Here is a 17,374-nt window from a genome sequence, read left to right as displayed (position 1 = left end):
CACACACACACACACGACACTGTTATAAAATATTAAATAAAAAGGCTGAGTGCAGCCAAGTTTCAGGTGCAAACGTAGGTGGTTACACTCCAATTGACCTGAACGCTCGGACAGAGCTGAGGAGTAATGTTTCACTCGGATTTTAACTTCAAGGCTCATGTTCAGTGTTTCAGGAAAAAAAGCATCAGATCATCAGAACCAAAACATTCGGTGAAGCTGCTTTCAGCTGTTACAGTAAAAATGTAAAATAAAAACCCACTTTCTTAGTCTGGCTTTTAAGGAGCGTTTTATAATTCGATGGTTTATCATTATTATTCATCTTATTGTATTTTGTTTTACTAAACTTGTCATGTTGATAATTGTATGTGTTGATTATATTTTCTATCACTGCTGACTTTTCTATTATTAAATGCATTACTATACGATAGTTTCAAAATTTGAATGTTTTCTGAACTTTAATTACATTAATTTAAATCCTCAAAAACATATAAAACACTTTGAATTTAATGTGAATAGTTTGAAAGATGCTATATGAATAAAGTTTGATTGATTTCAACTGAGCTGTGGGAGGTTGTGTCTGGTATTCTTACAAACTTTTGCTGTTATACTGCAATCAAACTCACACATTTCACCGTGTCCATGGTCACAGATCTTTTCAATTTTCACTTATTCCAACATCTACAGTTTCTACCTGTCAACATTTCAAATTAACAGTCCTCTAAATGTGTGACTCAATACAATTATTGCATAGTGCCATTATTACAAATAATTACATTCTATTGAATTTCACCATTAGAGACCATTAAATACCCAGGACCCTTAATCTGCATTCACCTCGTGAGCTCAGCAGAGCCAGGCTCTAAAATCCAATAATGCACAAGAAGTAGAAACATCAATGTCAGACGAACGACCCAATTGCGCCTATACCTCCGACTCCTCCGACTACTCGACAACTGGCAAAGCGGAGAAGCTTTTTTGTCACCGTGCATTAAAACACGTCGTTAATTATCGCGGCAGGTGGAGAGACAGCAGCGCGGATTAGAACGAGCCGCGCACCTGCTCCGTAGTGTTTGTCGGACAAAATGGCGCAGGTACACAAAAACACCTGCGTTGGCTGAGGGTTGGTATAATAGGGATTTAAATTATGTGAGCCCAGATAACTGATTTGTTTCTATAAATATCAACAGGCATAAAGAAAATATTGATTAAACATGCGCCTGCCGAGGGTGAGTCAGAAATAAAACCTTTTATCCAGGTGTTGGCTCCAGCAGAACATCAAGCATCAGTTTCATAGAGATCTCATTGTGACTAAATATGATTCTCATGCCATCTGTCCTCTTGAGCTATAAGAAAAGGAATCAATGAACGAATCATCAAAGACCGAGAGTGAATGGGAAGACTGATACGTTGCTGCGGGCGAGTGAGTGAAGTGTGATTTCAGCATCTTTATGCTGCAGTTCTGCGTCTTTTTCATTTCCCCTTTCATTACCAAGAACAGACCACATATATCGGTGGGGATGGAAATACTCGAGACTCAGATACAAACAGACACGTTTAGAAATTAGACTATTCGAGGGGTTGAGGGATGTGCCGCAGTCAGCCCTCCTCTCTCTGTCTCATCACAACTTTTCTTGTCTTTTCTTATTCATGCATTTATTTATTTTTTTGCAGTGTTTGGGACTGAAGCACCAGTATAGGAAGTAAGACGTGTGCTACGGTCTTATTGACCACTCAAAGCCCTTCACAGTGCAGATTGGACTTTCACCCACTCAGGACGCCTCAGCACGTGTACAGGAAGAGCTGGGGATCGAACCACCGACCCTCTGGTTAATTGAAGGCCCCCCTTGTTCTCCTGAGCCTCATCCATGTTTATTAGAATTTTCATCGAGTGCAAGCATCATTTTTCTATGGATAATTATTATGATATCTAAGATTAAATGCACATTTTCTGTATTGCCGATACATCACGTTATTTTTTTCAAAATGGATCTTGGGTATTTAAGATGGCGACTCTGTTTCTCTATCAGAAGTCGGAGTAGAAACTTCGTGCTTGAAACAACATCAGCAAACAAATCCTTTCACTCAGCTTTCGGTATGTGGATTTTCTCTTTTTCCAAAGGTTCTATGGTTTGTTAATCCAACAGGCATCAAAAGATTTGTACTGGATGTGCTTGTTCCAATCGACCGTCCAATTATTGTCCAAATAATAGATTCGATTGTCTGCCTGAGTGGAATAAAGTTTCAAAAGTGTTAAAAGGTGTTGTTAAAGTATTTTTTGTGGCATTTTGAATGTTCTGCAGAGTTTAGAGCAGCCTGACACGAAGGAAGAAAAGAGGGAGAAATAGTTCACGTTGTGCTCAGCAACAACACAAGCCTCTCAATCCACAATTCATCTTAAAATCCGAGCACGACGAATACGGCGACATCTGTCAGCGCTTTAAACTTGCTCTGTATTCCTCTGAGCAACCTAATAATTCGCTAAAATATAATTCAACACATTTCCTTGTTTGACAGGCAGAGATAACAGAAAAACATCACTTCTTTCATTCTGATAAAACGGCGGCGCAAAGACTGATTAATTTTTGCAAAAGTGATTACAAAGCTGCCAGGACTGAGGACGTCTCTCAGTGTGAAACATGTCTCCAGTGAATGGTTGCATTTCACAAAGTGACATGGGCACTTGGGTTCTGCTTGAGATGCTTTTCATCCGTTTATGTGAGTATTGACAAAAGAGGATTTTTTTCCAATGCTCCACAATAAACTAAAACGCTTATCGAGCAGCACATTGACCCACATCAAACCAGTTCTCCACCTCTGAGATGACTTGAAACACAATCTTGAAAAATTTAGGAATAAAAGTGTATTTGTAGTTTTGCGAGGATGCATAAGCAGTGAGCTAAATAACGATATTGTCTTTAATCAACAAATTGGCCTGTTGGTTAATACATGCTGCAGCAGTCGCACTTGGAAGGTGGTGCTTGCTCTCATGTAAAAGGGGGATTTTTGAGAGTTTCTGGCATGGCTGTCATATTGTTCTCTTCCAGACAGTGTAGCTGCACCGAATAAAGTGATTATCAATCACGCCTCTGTAATAAATCCCAAAATACTTCATAGTCCAACATGTGCAGACAAAGAATCCAGAAAAAAAAGACACTTTCTTCATGCTGAAATGAATTAGCGCAGGAAAAAAAAAAGAGATGTAATTCGGAGCAGTGGCCCCGTACACAATGCCATGGCGGTGGTGACATTAAGCTGGGATGGCATGTGAAGGGTTTTGCATTATTGTCTGAATAGATGGTGATGAAAGCACCTGCACTCTGCAGACTGCCAAGCCTCCCGCACCTCACCAACATCCGAAATCTGCTTTTCAGAACGTAACAATCGCGCAATGGTCCGTACACACCTATATATGCTGCTGCAATTAATCATGGCGGGTGTCAAAAGGACAAGCTGGTAATTTTCACGGTGACAGAGTGATTCAATGAAAGGGAAGGAGCGAGAGAGCGAGGGCAGAGAGAGGAGAGAGAGGCAGACTGAACGATCCCGGCCATGACTTAATCAGCTTTCCTTCGTATTATTAACTGTCATTATCTTCCCTCTTTTCAATCAGCGCTTGCTTGTACTCTGAGGATGTTCTAATGAGTGGCACTGGGAAGTTATTACCAATATGTCAGCGGCGTGCTAAAGTGGCGTCAGATGCCGACACAGCTCCAAACATAATACCAGACACTTTTTCACACACGTGGTCCATTGTGCATCCAGCTCTCACAAAACTGCACGAGGGGAGTTTGGCATTTTGGGTTTCTCCAAAAAGTTTGTGCGAGAGGACGACTTTTGACAAACATGATGTAAAGACACCGAAATTATCTAATTATGTGTTGAAACTGTATTAAACTTAACACAACAAGATCAAGACTATGATGAATCTACTGTTTGTTACAAAAAAAGATATCAGCTTTAACTTTTAATGTAATCATCATTTCATCGGTTTCACTCGATCATTACTGATTATCTTTAATAATATTGAAATATAATAGGATTATTTGAGAATAGTACATTTTAGTTTTTTTATTTTGACTGGATGTCACCAGGTAGCTCGCTAGCAATGTATTAAGATGAAAAGCCAATGATTAATTCTGATTTGTATGCGGAGAAAAACATCGACTTTCATAGGTGTGTGCTGTGATTAAGAGATCTGGCACCAGGCTATACAAACAATTATAGTTTTTTTTTTACAATACTTTCTCCTTCAGAGCTTCTTCCTTTGTTAGGGAACAAACAATAAAAACAAACATAACCATGCAGGTTAGAGAGGAATGAATTGTCAGACATTAACTGGATGCTGGAATGAAGCAAAGGGATGTTGCATAGCAACAGGGAATATTTTGTCTTTGTGGGGAGCCAAAGCAAATTTATCTAAACAAACACAAAGCTCATGTCTCTGTTTAGTATAAAAAGACACGTCGCATTAAATGTTTGAAAGCTGTCGTGTTTCCTTTGTTCAGAGAGGTAAAGGTAACGCTGCAGTGATCTGAGACAACATGGTTCCAACACAGCGCTGTCAACAGCTGACAGCATGTTGTTCACATGTGTACACCAAGTACAAAGCCGGAGGTCTGACTCAGAGTCCAGAGCTCAGGTACACATGATAAATGAGAGTCTGACACATAGATGCAAATTTCTCTCTCTCACTTTTCTCCCAGCTACACAACCTTTTTGATGTTGGCTCATTATTTATTTATTTATTTTGCAGCACATACTTTTAGATATTAAAATGCAACAGGTGCAAAAAAAAAGGATAGAGTACACGAAAATGTGACGATAAAAATATCATTTACAGCACAAAGATTGTGTTGCCTCAGCGGCTGTTTTGTTTTAATTACTTGAAAGGATTCTAGCTGATCTGCAGCATAATGAGCAGCTCTCATCTTTCCTACCTATTTTCTCTCTCTTCCCTTTTCTATTAACTGCAGCGATATTCTTAGCAGCGCTGAGGATGACAATATGCATCGTTGTATTTTCAAGAATCAGGAAACAAAGCAGATTTCTGTGAAGATACATCGTGAAGAAACGCTAACATGACCAAATCCTTAAATAGGCATCCATTTAGTATCTGTACAGCTTTTCCTTTGAGGGGCGCAGGGGGCCGAAGCCCAGCTGACATTCAGCGAGATGCGGTTACACCCTGGACAGGTTTCCACTTCGTTGCAGTGCTGACATATAGAGACAAACCATCCACACTCACATTGACACCTAAGGGCAATTTAGAGTCTCCAATTAACTCCGATCTGCTTGTGTTTGGTCTGTGGGTGGAAGAGTACTCAGAGAGAACCCACGCATCAACAATAACTTGTACTTTTTATTTTGTTCAACGTCTTGTCCACTAACGGGGCGGGATTTATGACCTGTAGTGCAGCCAGCCACCAGGGGGCGATCAAGAGGATTTGGCTTCACTTTCCAGGTCTATCATGTTGTTTGTTTTTATACACAGACTCAGTACAACGCACATTCTATAAGTGAATATACAGCAGATAAATTCATGTGTACGTGTCACATGAAGGACAAATGTTTATATTCAGTCTATTGAGGAGCTGATTTATTTTTACTGAACAAACGAAGGTGCAACAATGAACCAGAAACAAAGCTCAGTGTGAGAAATGCCACAGAATGTTTAGCAGCGGTTCAACGCTGGCTGGATGAATCAGGCCAGTTTCTGAGAGTGGGCCACTGTTGAGACCGGGCTTGCAATGATATGACATTGGAAATAGAGCTGACAACAGCTCATTTTGCAACAAGCCTCCGGGCAGCGGCACCGACAAAGACTAAATTAGTTTCATCAAGGAGGAAAGGCAGCCGTTTGAAGTTTGCAGTCACAGAAGTGCAGCAGCGACGTTCAGGCAAATACTTACAAACAGAACAATAATGAGGTTTTGTTATGCAGCGTGACCACAGACAACAGCGTAAATAGAACAAATGGTCACAGTTAGAGTTATATAAATGTAATCATGTATAGATAACGATTAAGAATGATGTCACAATGTTTTTTATTTTTCTGTCATACAACATTCTTTTTTTTTTTAAATACATTTTTGCTTTTATGAGCTATTTCATAACCAGTGCTGCCTGGTAGGTCGCTGCTTGACAAGTCGTCCCACAACATGAAACTACAGTTTTCTACAAAGTGAAACTGCTGCGATGTAACGGTGCAACTTTAGAAAACCTTTCACTGAGGATAAACCAAACAAAAATCTGAGAGCAAGCTTTACTTCTTGAAGGACTAGACTTTTTATTTTTTCCGAGTCAATTAGAAATTAATATTTCCTGCTACGTGGTGTAAGATCTCGAAGGAGATTAAAGAGACGTTTGCAGGACTGAGGGAGTCTGGTGAGACTGTGCTTCTAAAATCCGTGAAACCTGTCAGAGTTTGTTTACTGAGTTTTGATTTAGTCCAACAGAGTAAGGCAACTTTGACAGGCCATGGTCAACTCCCCACAGATGCAAAGTTACTTTCAGAGTTGGAAGTGCTTTCATTCTCACTTTCTTTGGATTGGCAGACTTTGCTTCATTTCTTGCATCATGTCAGTGTAAACACTGCCTGTTTGCCTATAGATACAGTATAAGTCTAACAAGCAAGGCTGGACTTAGTCTTCATCCAAGCACGAGGTGCAAGATGCGTCAGTTCAAGTCCTCAGATGCTTTTCTAGCTCATACAATGACTCACAATCACGATGTTAACAAATACTTAACATGCTGTGAACACAATGATCATAAAAAACCTTCACAATGGTGTTTTCACTTTCAGAGTCAGAGTAAACCTCTTCACAGGACTGTGTGGGTGCGAGTGCACACTCTGCTTGATTGTCTCTGATGACGACATTATTGACAAGCATTGAGATCCCATCAGCAAAATGGTTAATGGTTGTATTTATAAAGATCTTTTCTAGTCCTGATGACCACTCAAAGTGCTTTACACCACAGTGTGCCATTCAACCATTCACACACACACATCCACACAGTGCATCTATTAGCAGCACTTATTTTTGTTCTATTCAGGGTTCAGCATCTTGCCCAAGGACACTTTGGCATGCAGATGGGAAGACGACTGGGGATTGAACTTTGGACCTTCTGGGTGGAGGACAACAGCTCTACCCCTCAGCCACAGCCACCCCAAGTGTGATCCCATCGCAAGACATTAGCTGTGTCCCAGTCCAGGGGCTGCAAAGAACCGAAATGAGGCGGCCTGGGCTCAAGAGGATTCCTTGAACGACGTCATCAGCTTGTCCCGTCCTTCTTGATGGTGCCTATAGCAACAGAGCTGCAGTTTGATATGATGAGAGAGTTTTGTTAACCCTTAGATTTTTATATATATGTACCGTCAGCTCTTATCGGATGTTTCATCGCTTGACGGCATAAATTACCTCGGTTTGTAACTGAAGCGCAATGAATCCTGGGATAATTTGGCCTGTGAATGATCCACTCATCTGCGCCTTTGTTTCTAGGGATGCGAGGACATATGTGTCGGCTGGAGGAGCCTTCAAAATGGTCCAGTCGCACCTCAGTGATGCAACTGGCCTTCAAATCGAGCCTCCAAGGATGCAGCTCCTGAATCGAGACACAGCTACTGTCTGTGGTTTCACCTCAAATTTAGTAGATGGTCTATTTTCTACTTCTAAACTCTGTGTCCTCGCTCAGACAACACCTGCCTTCATCTCAACTACACACCTGTAAAGTTTTGAGGCGGCACAGTTGTGATGCTATTAGAGTAGGAAAAAAATGTCACCACAGACAGACACCACCTGCCCTGCTGCTACGGTAGACGTCTCCAGGAACACATTTTGTCACAATGACACACACACACACACACACACACACACACACACACACACACACACACACACACACACACACACACACACACACACACACACACACACACACACACACACACACCTCTGTCACAGCTGGTATCCATCAACAATGTGACTTGGCCAGTGACACAGAGACAGTCCCGGCTCTCTGACCAGCTGAAACCTCTCAGATCTCTTTTCCTCCATTAAGCTTTGGAAAAAACAGATCTGGCAGTTCTGAGCTTTAATGGCTTAAGGCTCCCTGTGAAATCACAACGGGGGGGAACCTCACTCCGCACACCATCAACCAGGAAGTACTTGGGAGAAGGAAATCATATTCACCTTGTCTTCACCTCTCACTGGGCTCATAATTGCATGAGATAGGCGTGCTCAGGGTCTGGAGTCCATTACTGTACACCCATGGACAATGATTAATGGCCCAGTGGGAACAAACAGCGAGAGACCGCTCTCAAACAGCGTTCGTAAGCTCATATGCCACAAAACAGAGAAACACACGCCTCAGATATTTGCAAGACCATACCTTTCTTACTAAAAAGTGCATGTGTTTTGGTTTGTGTGTCTTTGTGTGTACTTTTCCGTGCTTGACTGCGTGTGCACGCAAGAGCGTGTACAATGAGAACTGTGTGTGGGATCATTACTATCACGTCACCGTGATTAGATTAATCACTCAGAATGTGATCATCAATAACACTAATGTGTCTGTTTCCTAAATCTGATCTAGCTTTTTAATGACTACATTGCATGACTAAATTAGTGCTGCTAATCAATCACAAGTCAATCTGTAATGAAGGTAACAGCCACACTGGTGACAGCTTCTTTAAACTGCTGCAGGGATACACTGTCTGTGTGTGTGTGTGTGTGTGTCTGTGTGTGTGTGTGGCATGTTGTGAGAGGAATCCATCTGCATTTAATGATGATGTATAGATTAAGGATTGAGCTGCTGTCTCGGTCATTTGGAAATTCTCTTAAAGCGACAAAAGGTTGTTTATATACCTTGAAATAACACAATTTGATGGTACACAAACTTGTAATGGGGAGAATGGCATGTCTGTCTGTTACCACAGCGCCCCCTGGATTCCTGAAACTGCACTGTGTAACTCTGGTGTACCGTGTTGGGACAGATGGGGCTGTTGTTAATTTTTTTGCTTGTTTGCTTCATGCTGTGCTGCTCTGCTGATGTTGGGCTGTGCGAGCGAAACAGGTAAACTCATTTCAATAGACGTTTACCAAGTTAGCAAAACAATTGATTGTATGCTGCTGCTGTTCTCCGAGATATGTGCATGAAAAAGAACCTGTGGTAGAATTTAATTGTCATAAAAACTCAAAAGGTGTTTAGTTTGTCCAGTCTGGACTAATGTAAATAACATGGCGGCCTCCATAGAGAGGGTCCTCTCCATGTAAATGTAAAGTATTTAAATATAAAGGGTCTTTTCTGGGCTAAAGAAAACTACAATTCATACAATTTAGATGAAATTAACTAGTGAAAACATCATGAGGATTATTCTACATTAGATTTCTGCTAATAGTTCCCTTTCACCTAAATCTTACACACTGGACCATTAAAAGATAACTTAGCAGGAAAAGGGAAAAACATGTGAGTGCCGATATCTGGAAACCCCTGAGAAAAGAGCATGTAAGAAACATTCACTTCAGGTTCCTCCCTCATGTAAACAGGGTGACTAACAGTGGACAAGCAGCATTGTGTGTCTTCAGTGTAGCAACTCACCGATGGGGCTGGTTTCCCTCCCTTTGCAGTGCAGACAAGAGTGAAATTCTGGGCTTGGTATCGACTGAATGGGGCCGGAGTATTCTCTGCCACCACTGATATGTTGTTTGGAGGTGCTGCGGAGGACAGGACAAGAGAGCTTCGTCAAACAATATTCCAACAGACACAAAATGCAAGAGGAATTACTCTGTGATGGCGTGTCATCTTTGGGTTGATCATATAGGTGGAGCTCTGGTGACAGCGACAGCAGAGCGAGAGCAGTGTGCACTAGAACAAATCCGCAGACCTGCTTTATCCTATCCAACGATTCCATCTATATTTTAAAAGAAAGCAAGAACCTGCTGAGAGAATCTCCACTTAAAAAGGCAACTGAACGGTCGGGACAGGATGTTCAAACTCCCCCCGGGCTCTTGTGAGTCAGATGAGGCAAATAAGGTAGAAAATCTCATACATATCATGTCACTAACCCTCTGTGTGAATCTCTCGAGGGATCCCACCACAACGCAGTGTAAAGAGAAAACACGTGATCGGGACTTCACAGCGTTAGAGAAGAGCGCGGTGAGGAGGAGGAGGAGGAGGAGGAGGAGGAGGAGGAGGTGAGGGATGGAAAATCTCCAACATCCCCCAGAAAATCAACAGTTCAACATGCAGCACTCTGCTCCTCGTATATGAATGTGAATACTTCATGGACCACATTGATGCCGGCTCCGGGATGTATCAACACGCAGATTTTAACTGATGCCACTGCAGCAGATGAATTTCCAGCTGCACATAAGGACCAGTTGAATTTTGATGAGTATCACAGGCACTTTTCACCCATTCCATCAGCTGAGGAGGTTTTTAAGATGCAGAGAATTCACCTCCGTGTTTGACAGGGGAATGCTGTCAGAGTATTTCAACTGATACTTCCGCCTCAGCTCTAATCGGAGCAAAAAGCGTTTTGCGTAAAAGAAGAAAGCCACAATTTCAGGATCCGTTAGCCAGAAGGGGGTTGGGGGGGGTATTGAGAGGGGTCACGCAGGGTGCATTGGCTTTTTCATGTGTCACTTTTATGTGTAAATCCATCAGGCGATTTAAAACAGACATGTCACAGCAATTAATTGATTAAAAGTGTGGGGGGGGGGATTTAGCTCCTGGCCTGGGCGCCTCTGTGTTTCAACACCTCTTAATTGCTTATTGATGGGATTCATATGGTTGTAAATTAACCTTAGAACACCCCATTAGCTTACTGACAAGCTTGTCTCAACCTGGCATATGATGAGCTGTCCGAGGTGTCTGTTCCTGACCAATCAGGCTCAAGTGCTCAACATAGGAGCAGTGTCAAGTGGTGAAGTGGCTCATAGTGGAAGGACACATTGCACTAATATGCAGAGAATATAATCAGCCCAGTAAAAAAAACAAAAAGCAGTTCCATTGACTGCTTTATTCCATAAAGCAGCAAAAGAGAGAGCAGTAAACACAGAACATCCCTAATTTCTTACTGCAAAGTGCCTCAGTGCAGATATTCTCTGCAGTTGTACAAATATGATTCGATTTCACCATATTAGCTTCTGTAAATGAAAACTCTCCTAAACACCAAAACCCACATACACACACACACACGTTCAATTCAGACAAAGATAATCTCAGGGAAATCCCATCATGAGATTAAATATAATTACTGTCAAATTGCAAGTTTCCACTCGACTGATCGGTATCGATAACCTCCCTACACAAGTACTTCTCTAAAGCTGTAGTTGCTCTGTTAAGTTAGAATAAAATAACGCAACCATGTAGACGCTGAGATAAATAATTCCTCACTCCAGTCGAGTTAGTTCAGGGGGAAGCTGCGTATCGATCCTGATGCTCCATTGTTTTTCTGCCCTGTGTGTGTGTGTGTGAGTGTGTGTATGTGTGTGTGTGTGTGGGGGGGGGTAAACCTTGGCAAAATATTTAACATGATTGGAACCAAGACCTACAGGCGCAAAGCTGCAAACACAACAACCCTGTGCAGGATTAAGATGCTTGTCTGCGATGATGGAGTTTAAGCCTTTCATACCTCGATTAATTGCAGCTCTGTCTTCGCCCACTTGTTAAAGGTTGAGCGTGAAAAGAAAAATCCCTTGTTTTTGTGTGCGGCGGAATGGGTGTGTTAAATGGGGGCATCTGCATCTCAGTGCAAACCGAGGCCTGAATACCAATCATTTAAAAAAACAGCATATAAATCATTAAATTTCGCCTCTTGACGATGCCTAGTATGTCGATGCTGATTTAGTGCTCATACAAAACAGGCAGAGAGGAACTTATAAATTGAAATATAGAAGTCTCTGCATAGTTTGATAGACAGAATGTGGAAGTCTCAGAGGAGAATATCAAGAGCAGAGAAACTAGTTACACTGAAAAATTGTTACCAACTTAAAAAATAACATCAAACGGTAACACAAACATTTATTGTAAATGCATTTTCAATTGTATTAGAATAACCTGCTAAATTTATGTCGAACAAACTCTATTAATTTGTGTCGCATCAATTGAAGTAATTTTTTTTAAGTTGGTCCATCAATTTTCTTTTTTCAGCGCACGTCTCCACCAACCAGACACATTTCATGAAATACGGCCACACTCTCCCCTTCTCCTCCTGAGTTATGGCGTCGAATAATGACCACAAAACTGTTTTCCAGAACATTATGATGTCGCGGTGAAGTTGACCGCGTTTGGATGTGAAATGTCATCACTTCATCATTTTATCCAATCAGACATTTGTGTTAACTTAGATGCTAAAAAGCCAATGAATTCTTGAGCTATGGCTAAAAGTGTTTAATGAGGCCACAGTGACCTCGACCTTTGACCAGAAAATTGTAATCAGTGAACGTTAGTGAATAATTCAAAGAATTTACCCAAGGTCTTCCAGAAAATGGGACTTGCATTGGTACAAATACACTGAAAACACAGTTGTCATCAATGATAGTATGTAAGAGCCTTTGTAGGTCAATGTCCATTCATGTATTATGGAACTGGGGAAGGGAGGAAATGACATGAAAACAACTCTAAAAGTGAGAGTTGTAAATTAACAAGAAGAGATTATTAAGGCATCAATCTACATGAAGAAAACTAATATATATATATTCAGAACACCGATGCGGTAGAAAATGGTGGTTTTTAGGAAGGAGCCAAAGGATGCTGTGCCATGAGCATGGGTTGGATGATTGGCCGTTGGGCAGAGGAAAGAGCAGAGCAGGGAAGGAAGGCTGAGTTGTGAGCGGGGGTTTAATGACCGGCCGCCACGCAGGAGAATGATCGGAGGAGCAGACTGGCGACGCAGGGGGTTGAGTGAAGCTGGGGACAGATGAGTTGGGTACGGAGCGATGCTTTGTGTGGCAAGCGTGGAAGACGGAGAGTGGAGAGAAAAACAGGAAACCGTGAAGAGAAGAAGTTACTGAGGGGGAATGACAAACGGAGCAATGCACTCGAAACAATCTGCCATGACAGGTTGTTTTGACTTTCTTACCCACACAACACCAAGTGATTAAGAGTTACATCTTCTCTGAGCTCCTGTCTGGAACTTAATACGTTTTCTTTCAAAGGTTATTGGAATAAAGTTTTATCGAGCTACGCAACTTCCTGAAACCTTGCTGGTTTTCACCTTGACACTAAAACATTTTAGTCTAAAGAAGCAAATCTTGAAACACCTTTGCCTTGCTGTGCCAAAACCCCACTGCATAAACTGCTGGCTACATTCCACAATATTATTGAAAGCAGGACAGTGCAAATGGGTAAAGATGGGAGGCCATGTAGTCCCACGAGCCGCCCCGACTCCCTCCCATTGTTCAGAGCGCAATTGTACACGGCTGCGTTAAAAGCAGCATTTACTTCCTTTTGTCCCTGGTAGTGCGGCTGTGCCAGTTACATCAATAACGATCTCTCCCTCCATCTCTCCTTTACCACCTCCTTTTTGTTCCATGTCCTCAAGCATCGTTACCCTGCTATCATTCTAAAGCAGAAAAAAATATAAATAAATAAATGAAAACCCCTGTGAATGGGATTGGTGAATGTGCAGAACAGGAGCATGTTCAATGCTCCCGAGAGACTGCGCTCCCTGGCCTCATAATTAAGGGATTTAGAGCTTGGGAGACAGCTGGACTCACAAGAAACACTCCCAGCATCCCCTTGTACTAAGCACCCTGGCCTCAAGTCCACATCTCGGAGGGTTTCTCTATATTGCAGGGAAGAGGCGTGTGTATGGGGAGGATCGCAAAGAAAGGTCATCCTCGGGCCTGTACCTCCACCGACAGTAATTCAGTGATAAGTATTTGATGAGGCTGTAAATTTCTATTCTGAGCCTCGTGTAATCATTCTGAGTTTGGAGAGGTTTCAAACTAAATAAATGATACAATCTAAGTGTGATTGTTATTTTTTCATGTGCATAACAAGAAGTGAAACGAACAATCCTGGTGCAGGTTTGGCCTGTGGTGATTTCTCCCTGACACTGTAACAGCGACCTGCAGTGATTGAGCTGCAGCGAGTAAAGACCTGCTGCTGCTGCACAAGGAGCAGAAACACAGAACCAACAAACTGGAGACTCTGTTGTCTTGAACGTGCTGTTGTGATCCACGTCACATGCATGGATGAATCCCAGCCACTGCTGCTACAGAGAACTGGTCGCCTGTTTATTCAAGTGTATATTCATGTAAGCATCCACACACACTTTCACACAGTGCATCTATGGGAAGCAACTTTTCTACAAGAACGACACAGCCATCTGGGGGAGTGGGGACATTTTGTCATACAGACTTGGGAAAATCAAACTGCCGACCTGAAGGGATGACTCGCTCTACCATCTGAGCCACAGCAGCACCATGCTGAATGTCTCCTGTGTCCAAATTGCACCCAATACGACAGTGAGCGTCCTTTCACCTTCAACAATACTCAGTATTGAAGCAGATCAGATGAACAGTTCTTAAGACTCTGAATGTTCCCTCTCGATGTATCTGGGCTAAGCTCCAGTCCCCTGTGACCTAAACAGAACCAGTGGCTACAGAACAGGGATGAAACAACAGAATATAGTTTCAATGAGCAGCCGTCACCTTATTTTATTGTTCATTTATTTCCAATGACCTGATTCCTCTACAGGTGAACGGTGGCATACCTGAGCAGCAGCTAATCTTTGTCCCAAAACAAACCCAGAAGTCAATTTGAATAGCAATCACAACAGGAACATTAATGTAGTCGTTTAGCCACAGTTTTCCATTTCAGACAACTCGCTATTGCCTGCCATTGCTCCTTTTTTCTTAGTTTACTGCATATTAGCTTTTATGCATGACTTGTGCTCGAGTCACCAACTCTTCTATGTGGATGCATGCTATTTAGTCACAAAAGAACATTGGTTGTGAATGCTTCGCTGCAGAGATTTGTTTTTTGTTTTTTAAAAAAAAAAGCTAATTTCCCTCAACATTTGTGAGGAGGGTCCTTCACTTGAATTTATTTTCACAATTAAAAAATGCACAATTTTGAAGCAAGTTGAAGCAGGTAGAGTGAAGGCACTGAAAGTCATTTCATTTTGGATTCATGGTCGTACATCTGAAAGGAAAGAGGGACTTGTGGTGAAAAGGTGTCATCAATATGCATAACAATTTCATGTCGGAATTTGGAGAGGTCCTTTAGAGTTGAAATTGGAAATTATAATGCACGGTCAAAAAGAGGCACAAGTGGACCCCAAAGAACTTCCAAAAAATGTTTCCCTCCTCTTAGGGCCTTTGAGAGAAAGAATATCAGTGTCTCTGAAACACGGATCTGTAACAAAAGGCAGAGAGAGAACAAAGAGGGAGACAAACAGCTGGAAAACAGGATGTGGAGAGGTGAGGTAGTGAAACAAGATTCTGTCTGATGCATCTCTCGGTAGAAATTTTGTTATTGTCTCCTTGGCTTCATCCACACTAATTCATTTCCTACATTTACAACTGGCGCCCACACAGAGTCAGAGTTTTTGAGCCCCTGGAACGGAGACTATTGGAAACGCTGCTGACCCTGTGTTAGTTCATTTCAGTCTGGAAAGACAGAAGCACAGACTTTTGTAAAGATGATACATGAACCTGCAGAGGGAACCTAATGCAGAGCAGATGCTAACGTTAGCTGAGAAATTATATTTATTTTGAACCATCAGTTAAGGAACATTGTCACTGCCACCCTGCAGACTAACATGTTGTGTGTTTTACGAATTGTAAAACTTCTGCCAACAAGACTAATTCAATTTTGTTTATCGTAACTTTCAATTAATTGTTCAAGATAGTAAAAAAAAACATTCTACAGACAGTGAACACTTGAGAGTGAGGCTGCACATTAACTCAGCTGCTCCTGAATTAAATTTGGAATTGGTCCCACACGCAAAAGTCACGAGCACGAGTCGAAGCATGATGATGTGAAACGAAGATGCTCACGCCAGATTACTGCAAAATTCAGCAACTGGAAATTTTAAAATGTCACTTTAATTGACTCTTTCACCTAATATCCATCCCAGTGGAGTCTGGAATGGAAGTTAATTGGTCCGTTCCCGAGCCAGTCCTGTGATCAGGGTATGATCCTGGCATCCAGAAAAAAATCAAAACAATTTTCACACTGCCAGCTCTTGGCAATGCACACAACATATGCCCCACAGCTACTTTATTCCCGCTCAAAGGCGAAGATTGTTCCCGGGAGAGAATGTGCATTCATCTTTGTGTAAAGGAAACAGCTCTTTTCACATGCGTGTGTGTGTAATTACTTCTTTTTGAGTGGTGGGGAGACATAGAGCAAAAGTCTGAGACCACTTTACATTCCCAGAATTAGTTAAGCTGAGTGAAACGCAACACGCTGCCAGTGTGCTTGTATCCCACATTTTGACAAGTCACACAGATGGATGGGCTGTGATTCTAGAAGTGGGGAAGATAGAAGGCAGCCTGAAAAACAATCAAAGCTAAGTCCTCTCGAGGGGGGGGAGAAAAAGACATGTTGAAATGAGCGCTGGCAAGATTCCCTAATACCTAAGTCTGCCTTTTTTGAAAGCCCGTATTCCCCAGCACGAGCAGCGCCACGAGATAAAAGACACTGAAATGCTTTTTAATCACTTTTCTTTTGTGTGTTCAGAATTTGCATTTACACCCCACCCTTTTAATTTGCATGGGTTATTGCTGCGGTGTCAGCTCGTATCGCGTCCTCCCACCCCAGCCAACCAGCCAGCAGTCGCTGGTACAGATGAGAGAGAGAGAGAGCGAGAGGGAGAGAGACTCTGGTGGCTGTCAGGAAGAGGAAGAGGACGACACACGCAGACAAAAGCTTGTGTCACACTGAACAAGTTCCCCAGTTCAGACGCCCATTAATCATAAAGGCGTTGTTGAAAATGCAGCGAGCACATACCTGTGTCCTCCGTGTGTTTAAGAGAGTGAGAGATTCGTTTGAGCGTTCTCGTCGGGTGGGAAACGCATGTTTTCATTTATGCATCACCGAGCAATGGCAGTTTTCTCGAGAGTGGCGGCCAAGAAAAAAAAATGTCTCTGAAAATAGAAGGAAAATTACCCAAAAAGATCTTTCACTAAAAACACCGATTTAGAAGCTTAGACACACGATTGTGCTTTTTCCCCCCTCTGTCGCTCTGTTGCCATATGACAGGAATTATGAGATGTAATGGCTCTATATGGTTTTCCCCAGCCTCTCACCAGGCCGCCACACTCTGAGGGTCGGCTCGAACGTGGTGCTTATAATGAGGACAAGGGGGACAGGAGAGAGGGTCTTGCCAGCACAGTTTGAAGGCTCAGTTGAGACAGGACGA

General features: G+C 42.2%; 1 protein-coding gene across 4 annotated transcripts in view; it reads right to left on the bottom strand.

Moving 5' to 3' along the window:
* The window catches only part of igsf21a (immunoglobin superfamily, member 21a), a 174,088-nt gene that overhangs the window by 21,457 nt on the left and 135,257 nt on the right, over nucleotides 1-17,374 (bottom strand). For all 4 annotated transcript variants that reach the window (XM_020096487.2, XM_020096489.2, XM_069532284.1 and 1 more), the window contains one exon: nucleotides 9,595-9,710. In XM_020096487.2, the coding sequence (XP_019952046.1) occupies nucleotides 9,595-9,710 (116 nt within the window). The remainder of the gene's footprint in view (nucleotides 1-9,594; nucleotides 9,711-17,374) is intronic.

This window comes from Paralichthys olivaceus, chromosome 2 (assembly GCF_024713975.1).
Source record: "Paralichthys olivaceus isolate ysfri-2021 chromosome 2, ASM2471397v2, whole genome shotgun sequence".
Taxonomy (NCBI): Eukaryota; Metazoa; Chordata; class Actinopteri; order Pleuronectiformes; family Paralichthyidae; genus Paralichthys; species Paralichthys olivaceus.
The sequence above is the reverse complement of the archived record's forward strand: the minus strand, read 5'-3'. Positions and strand labels throughout refer to the sequence as shown.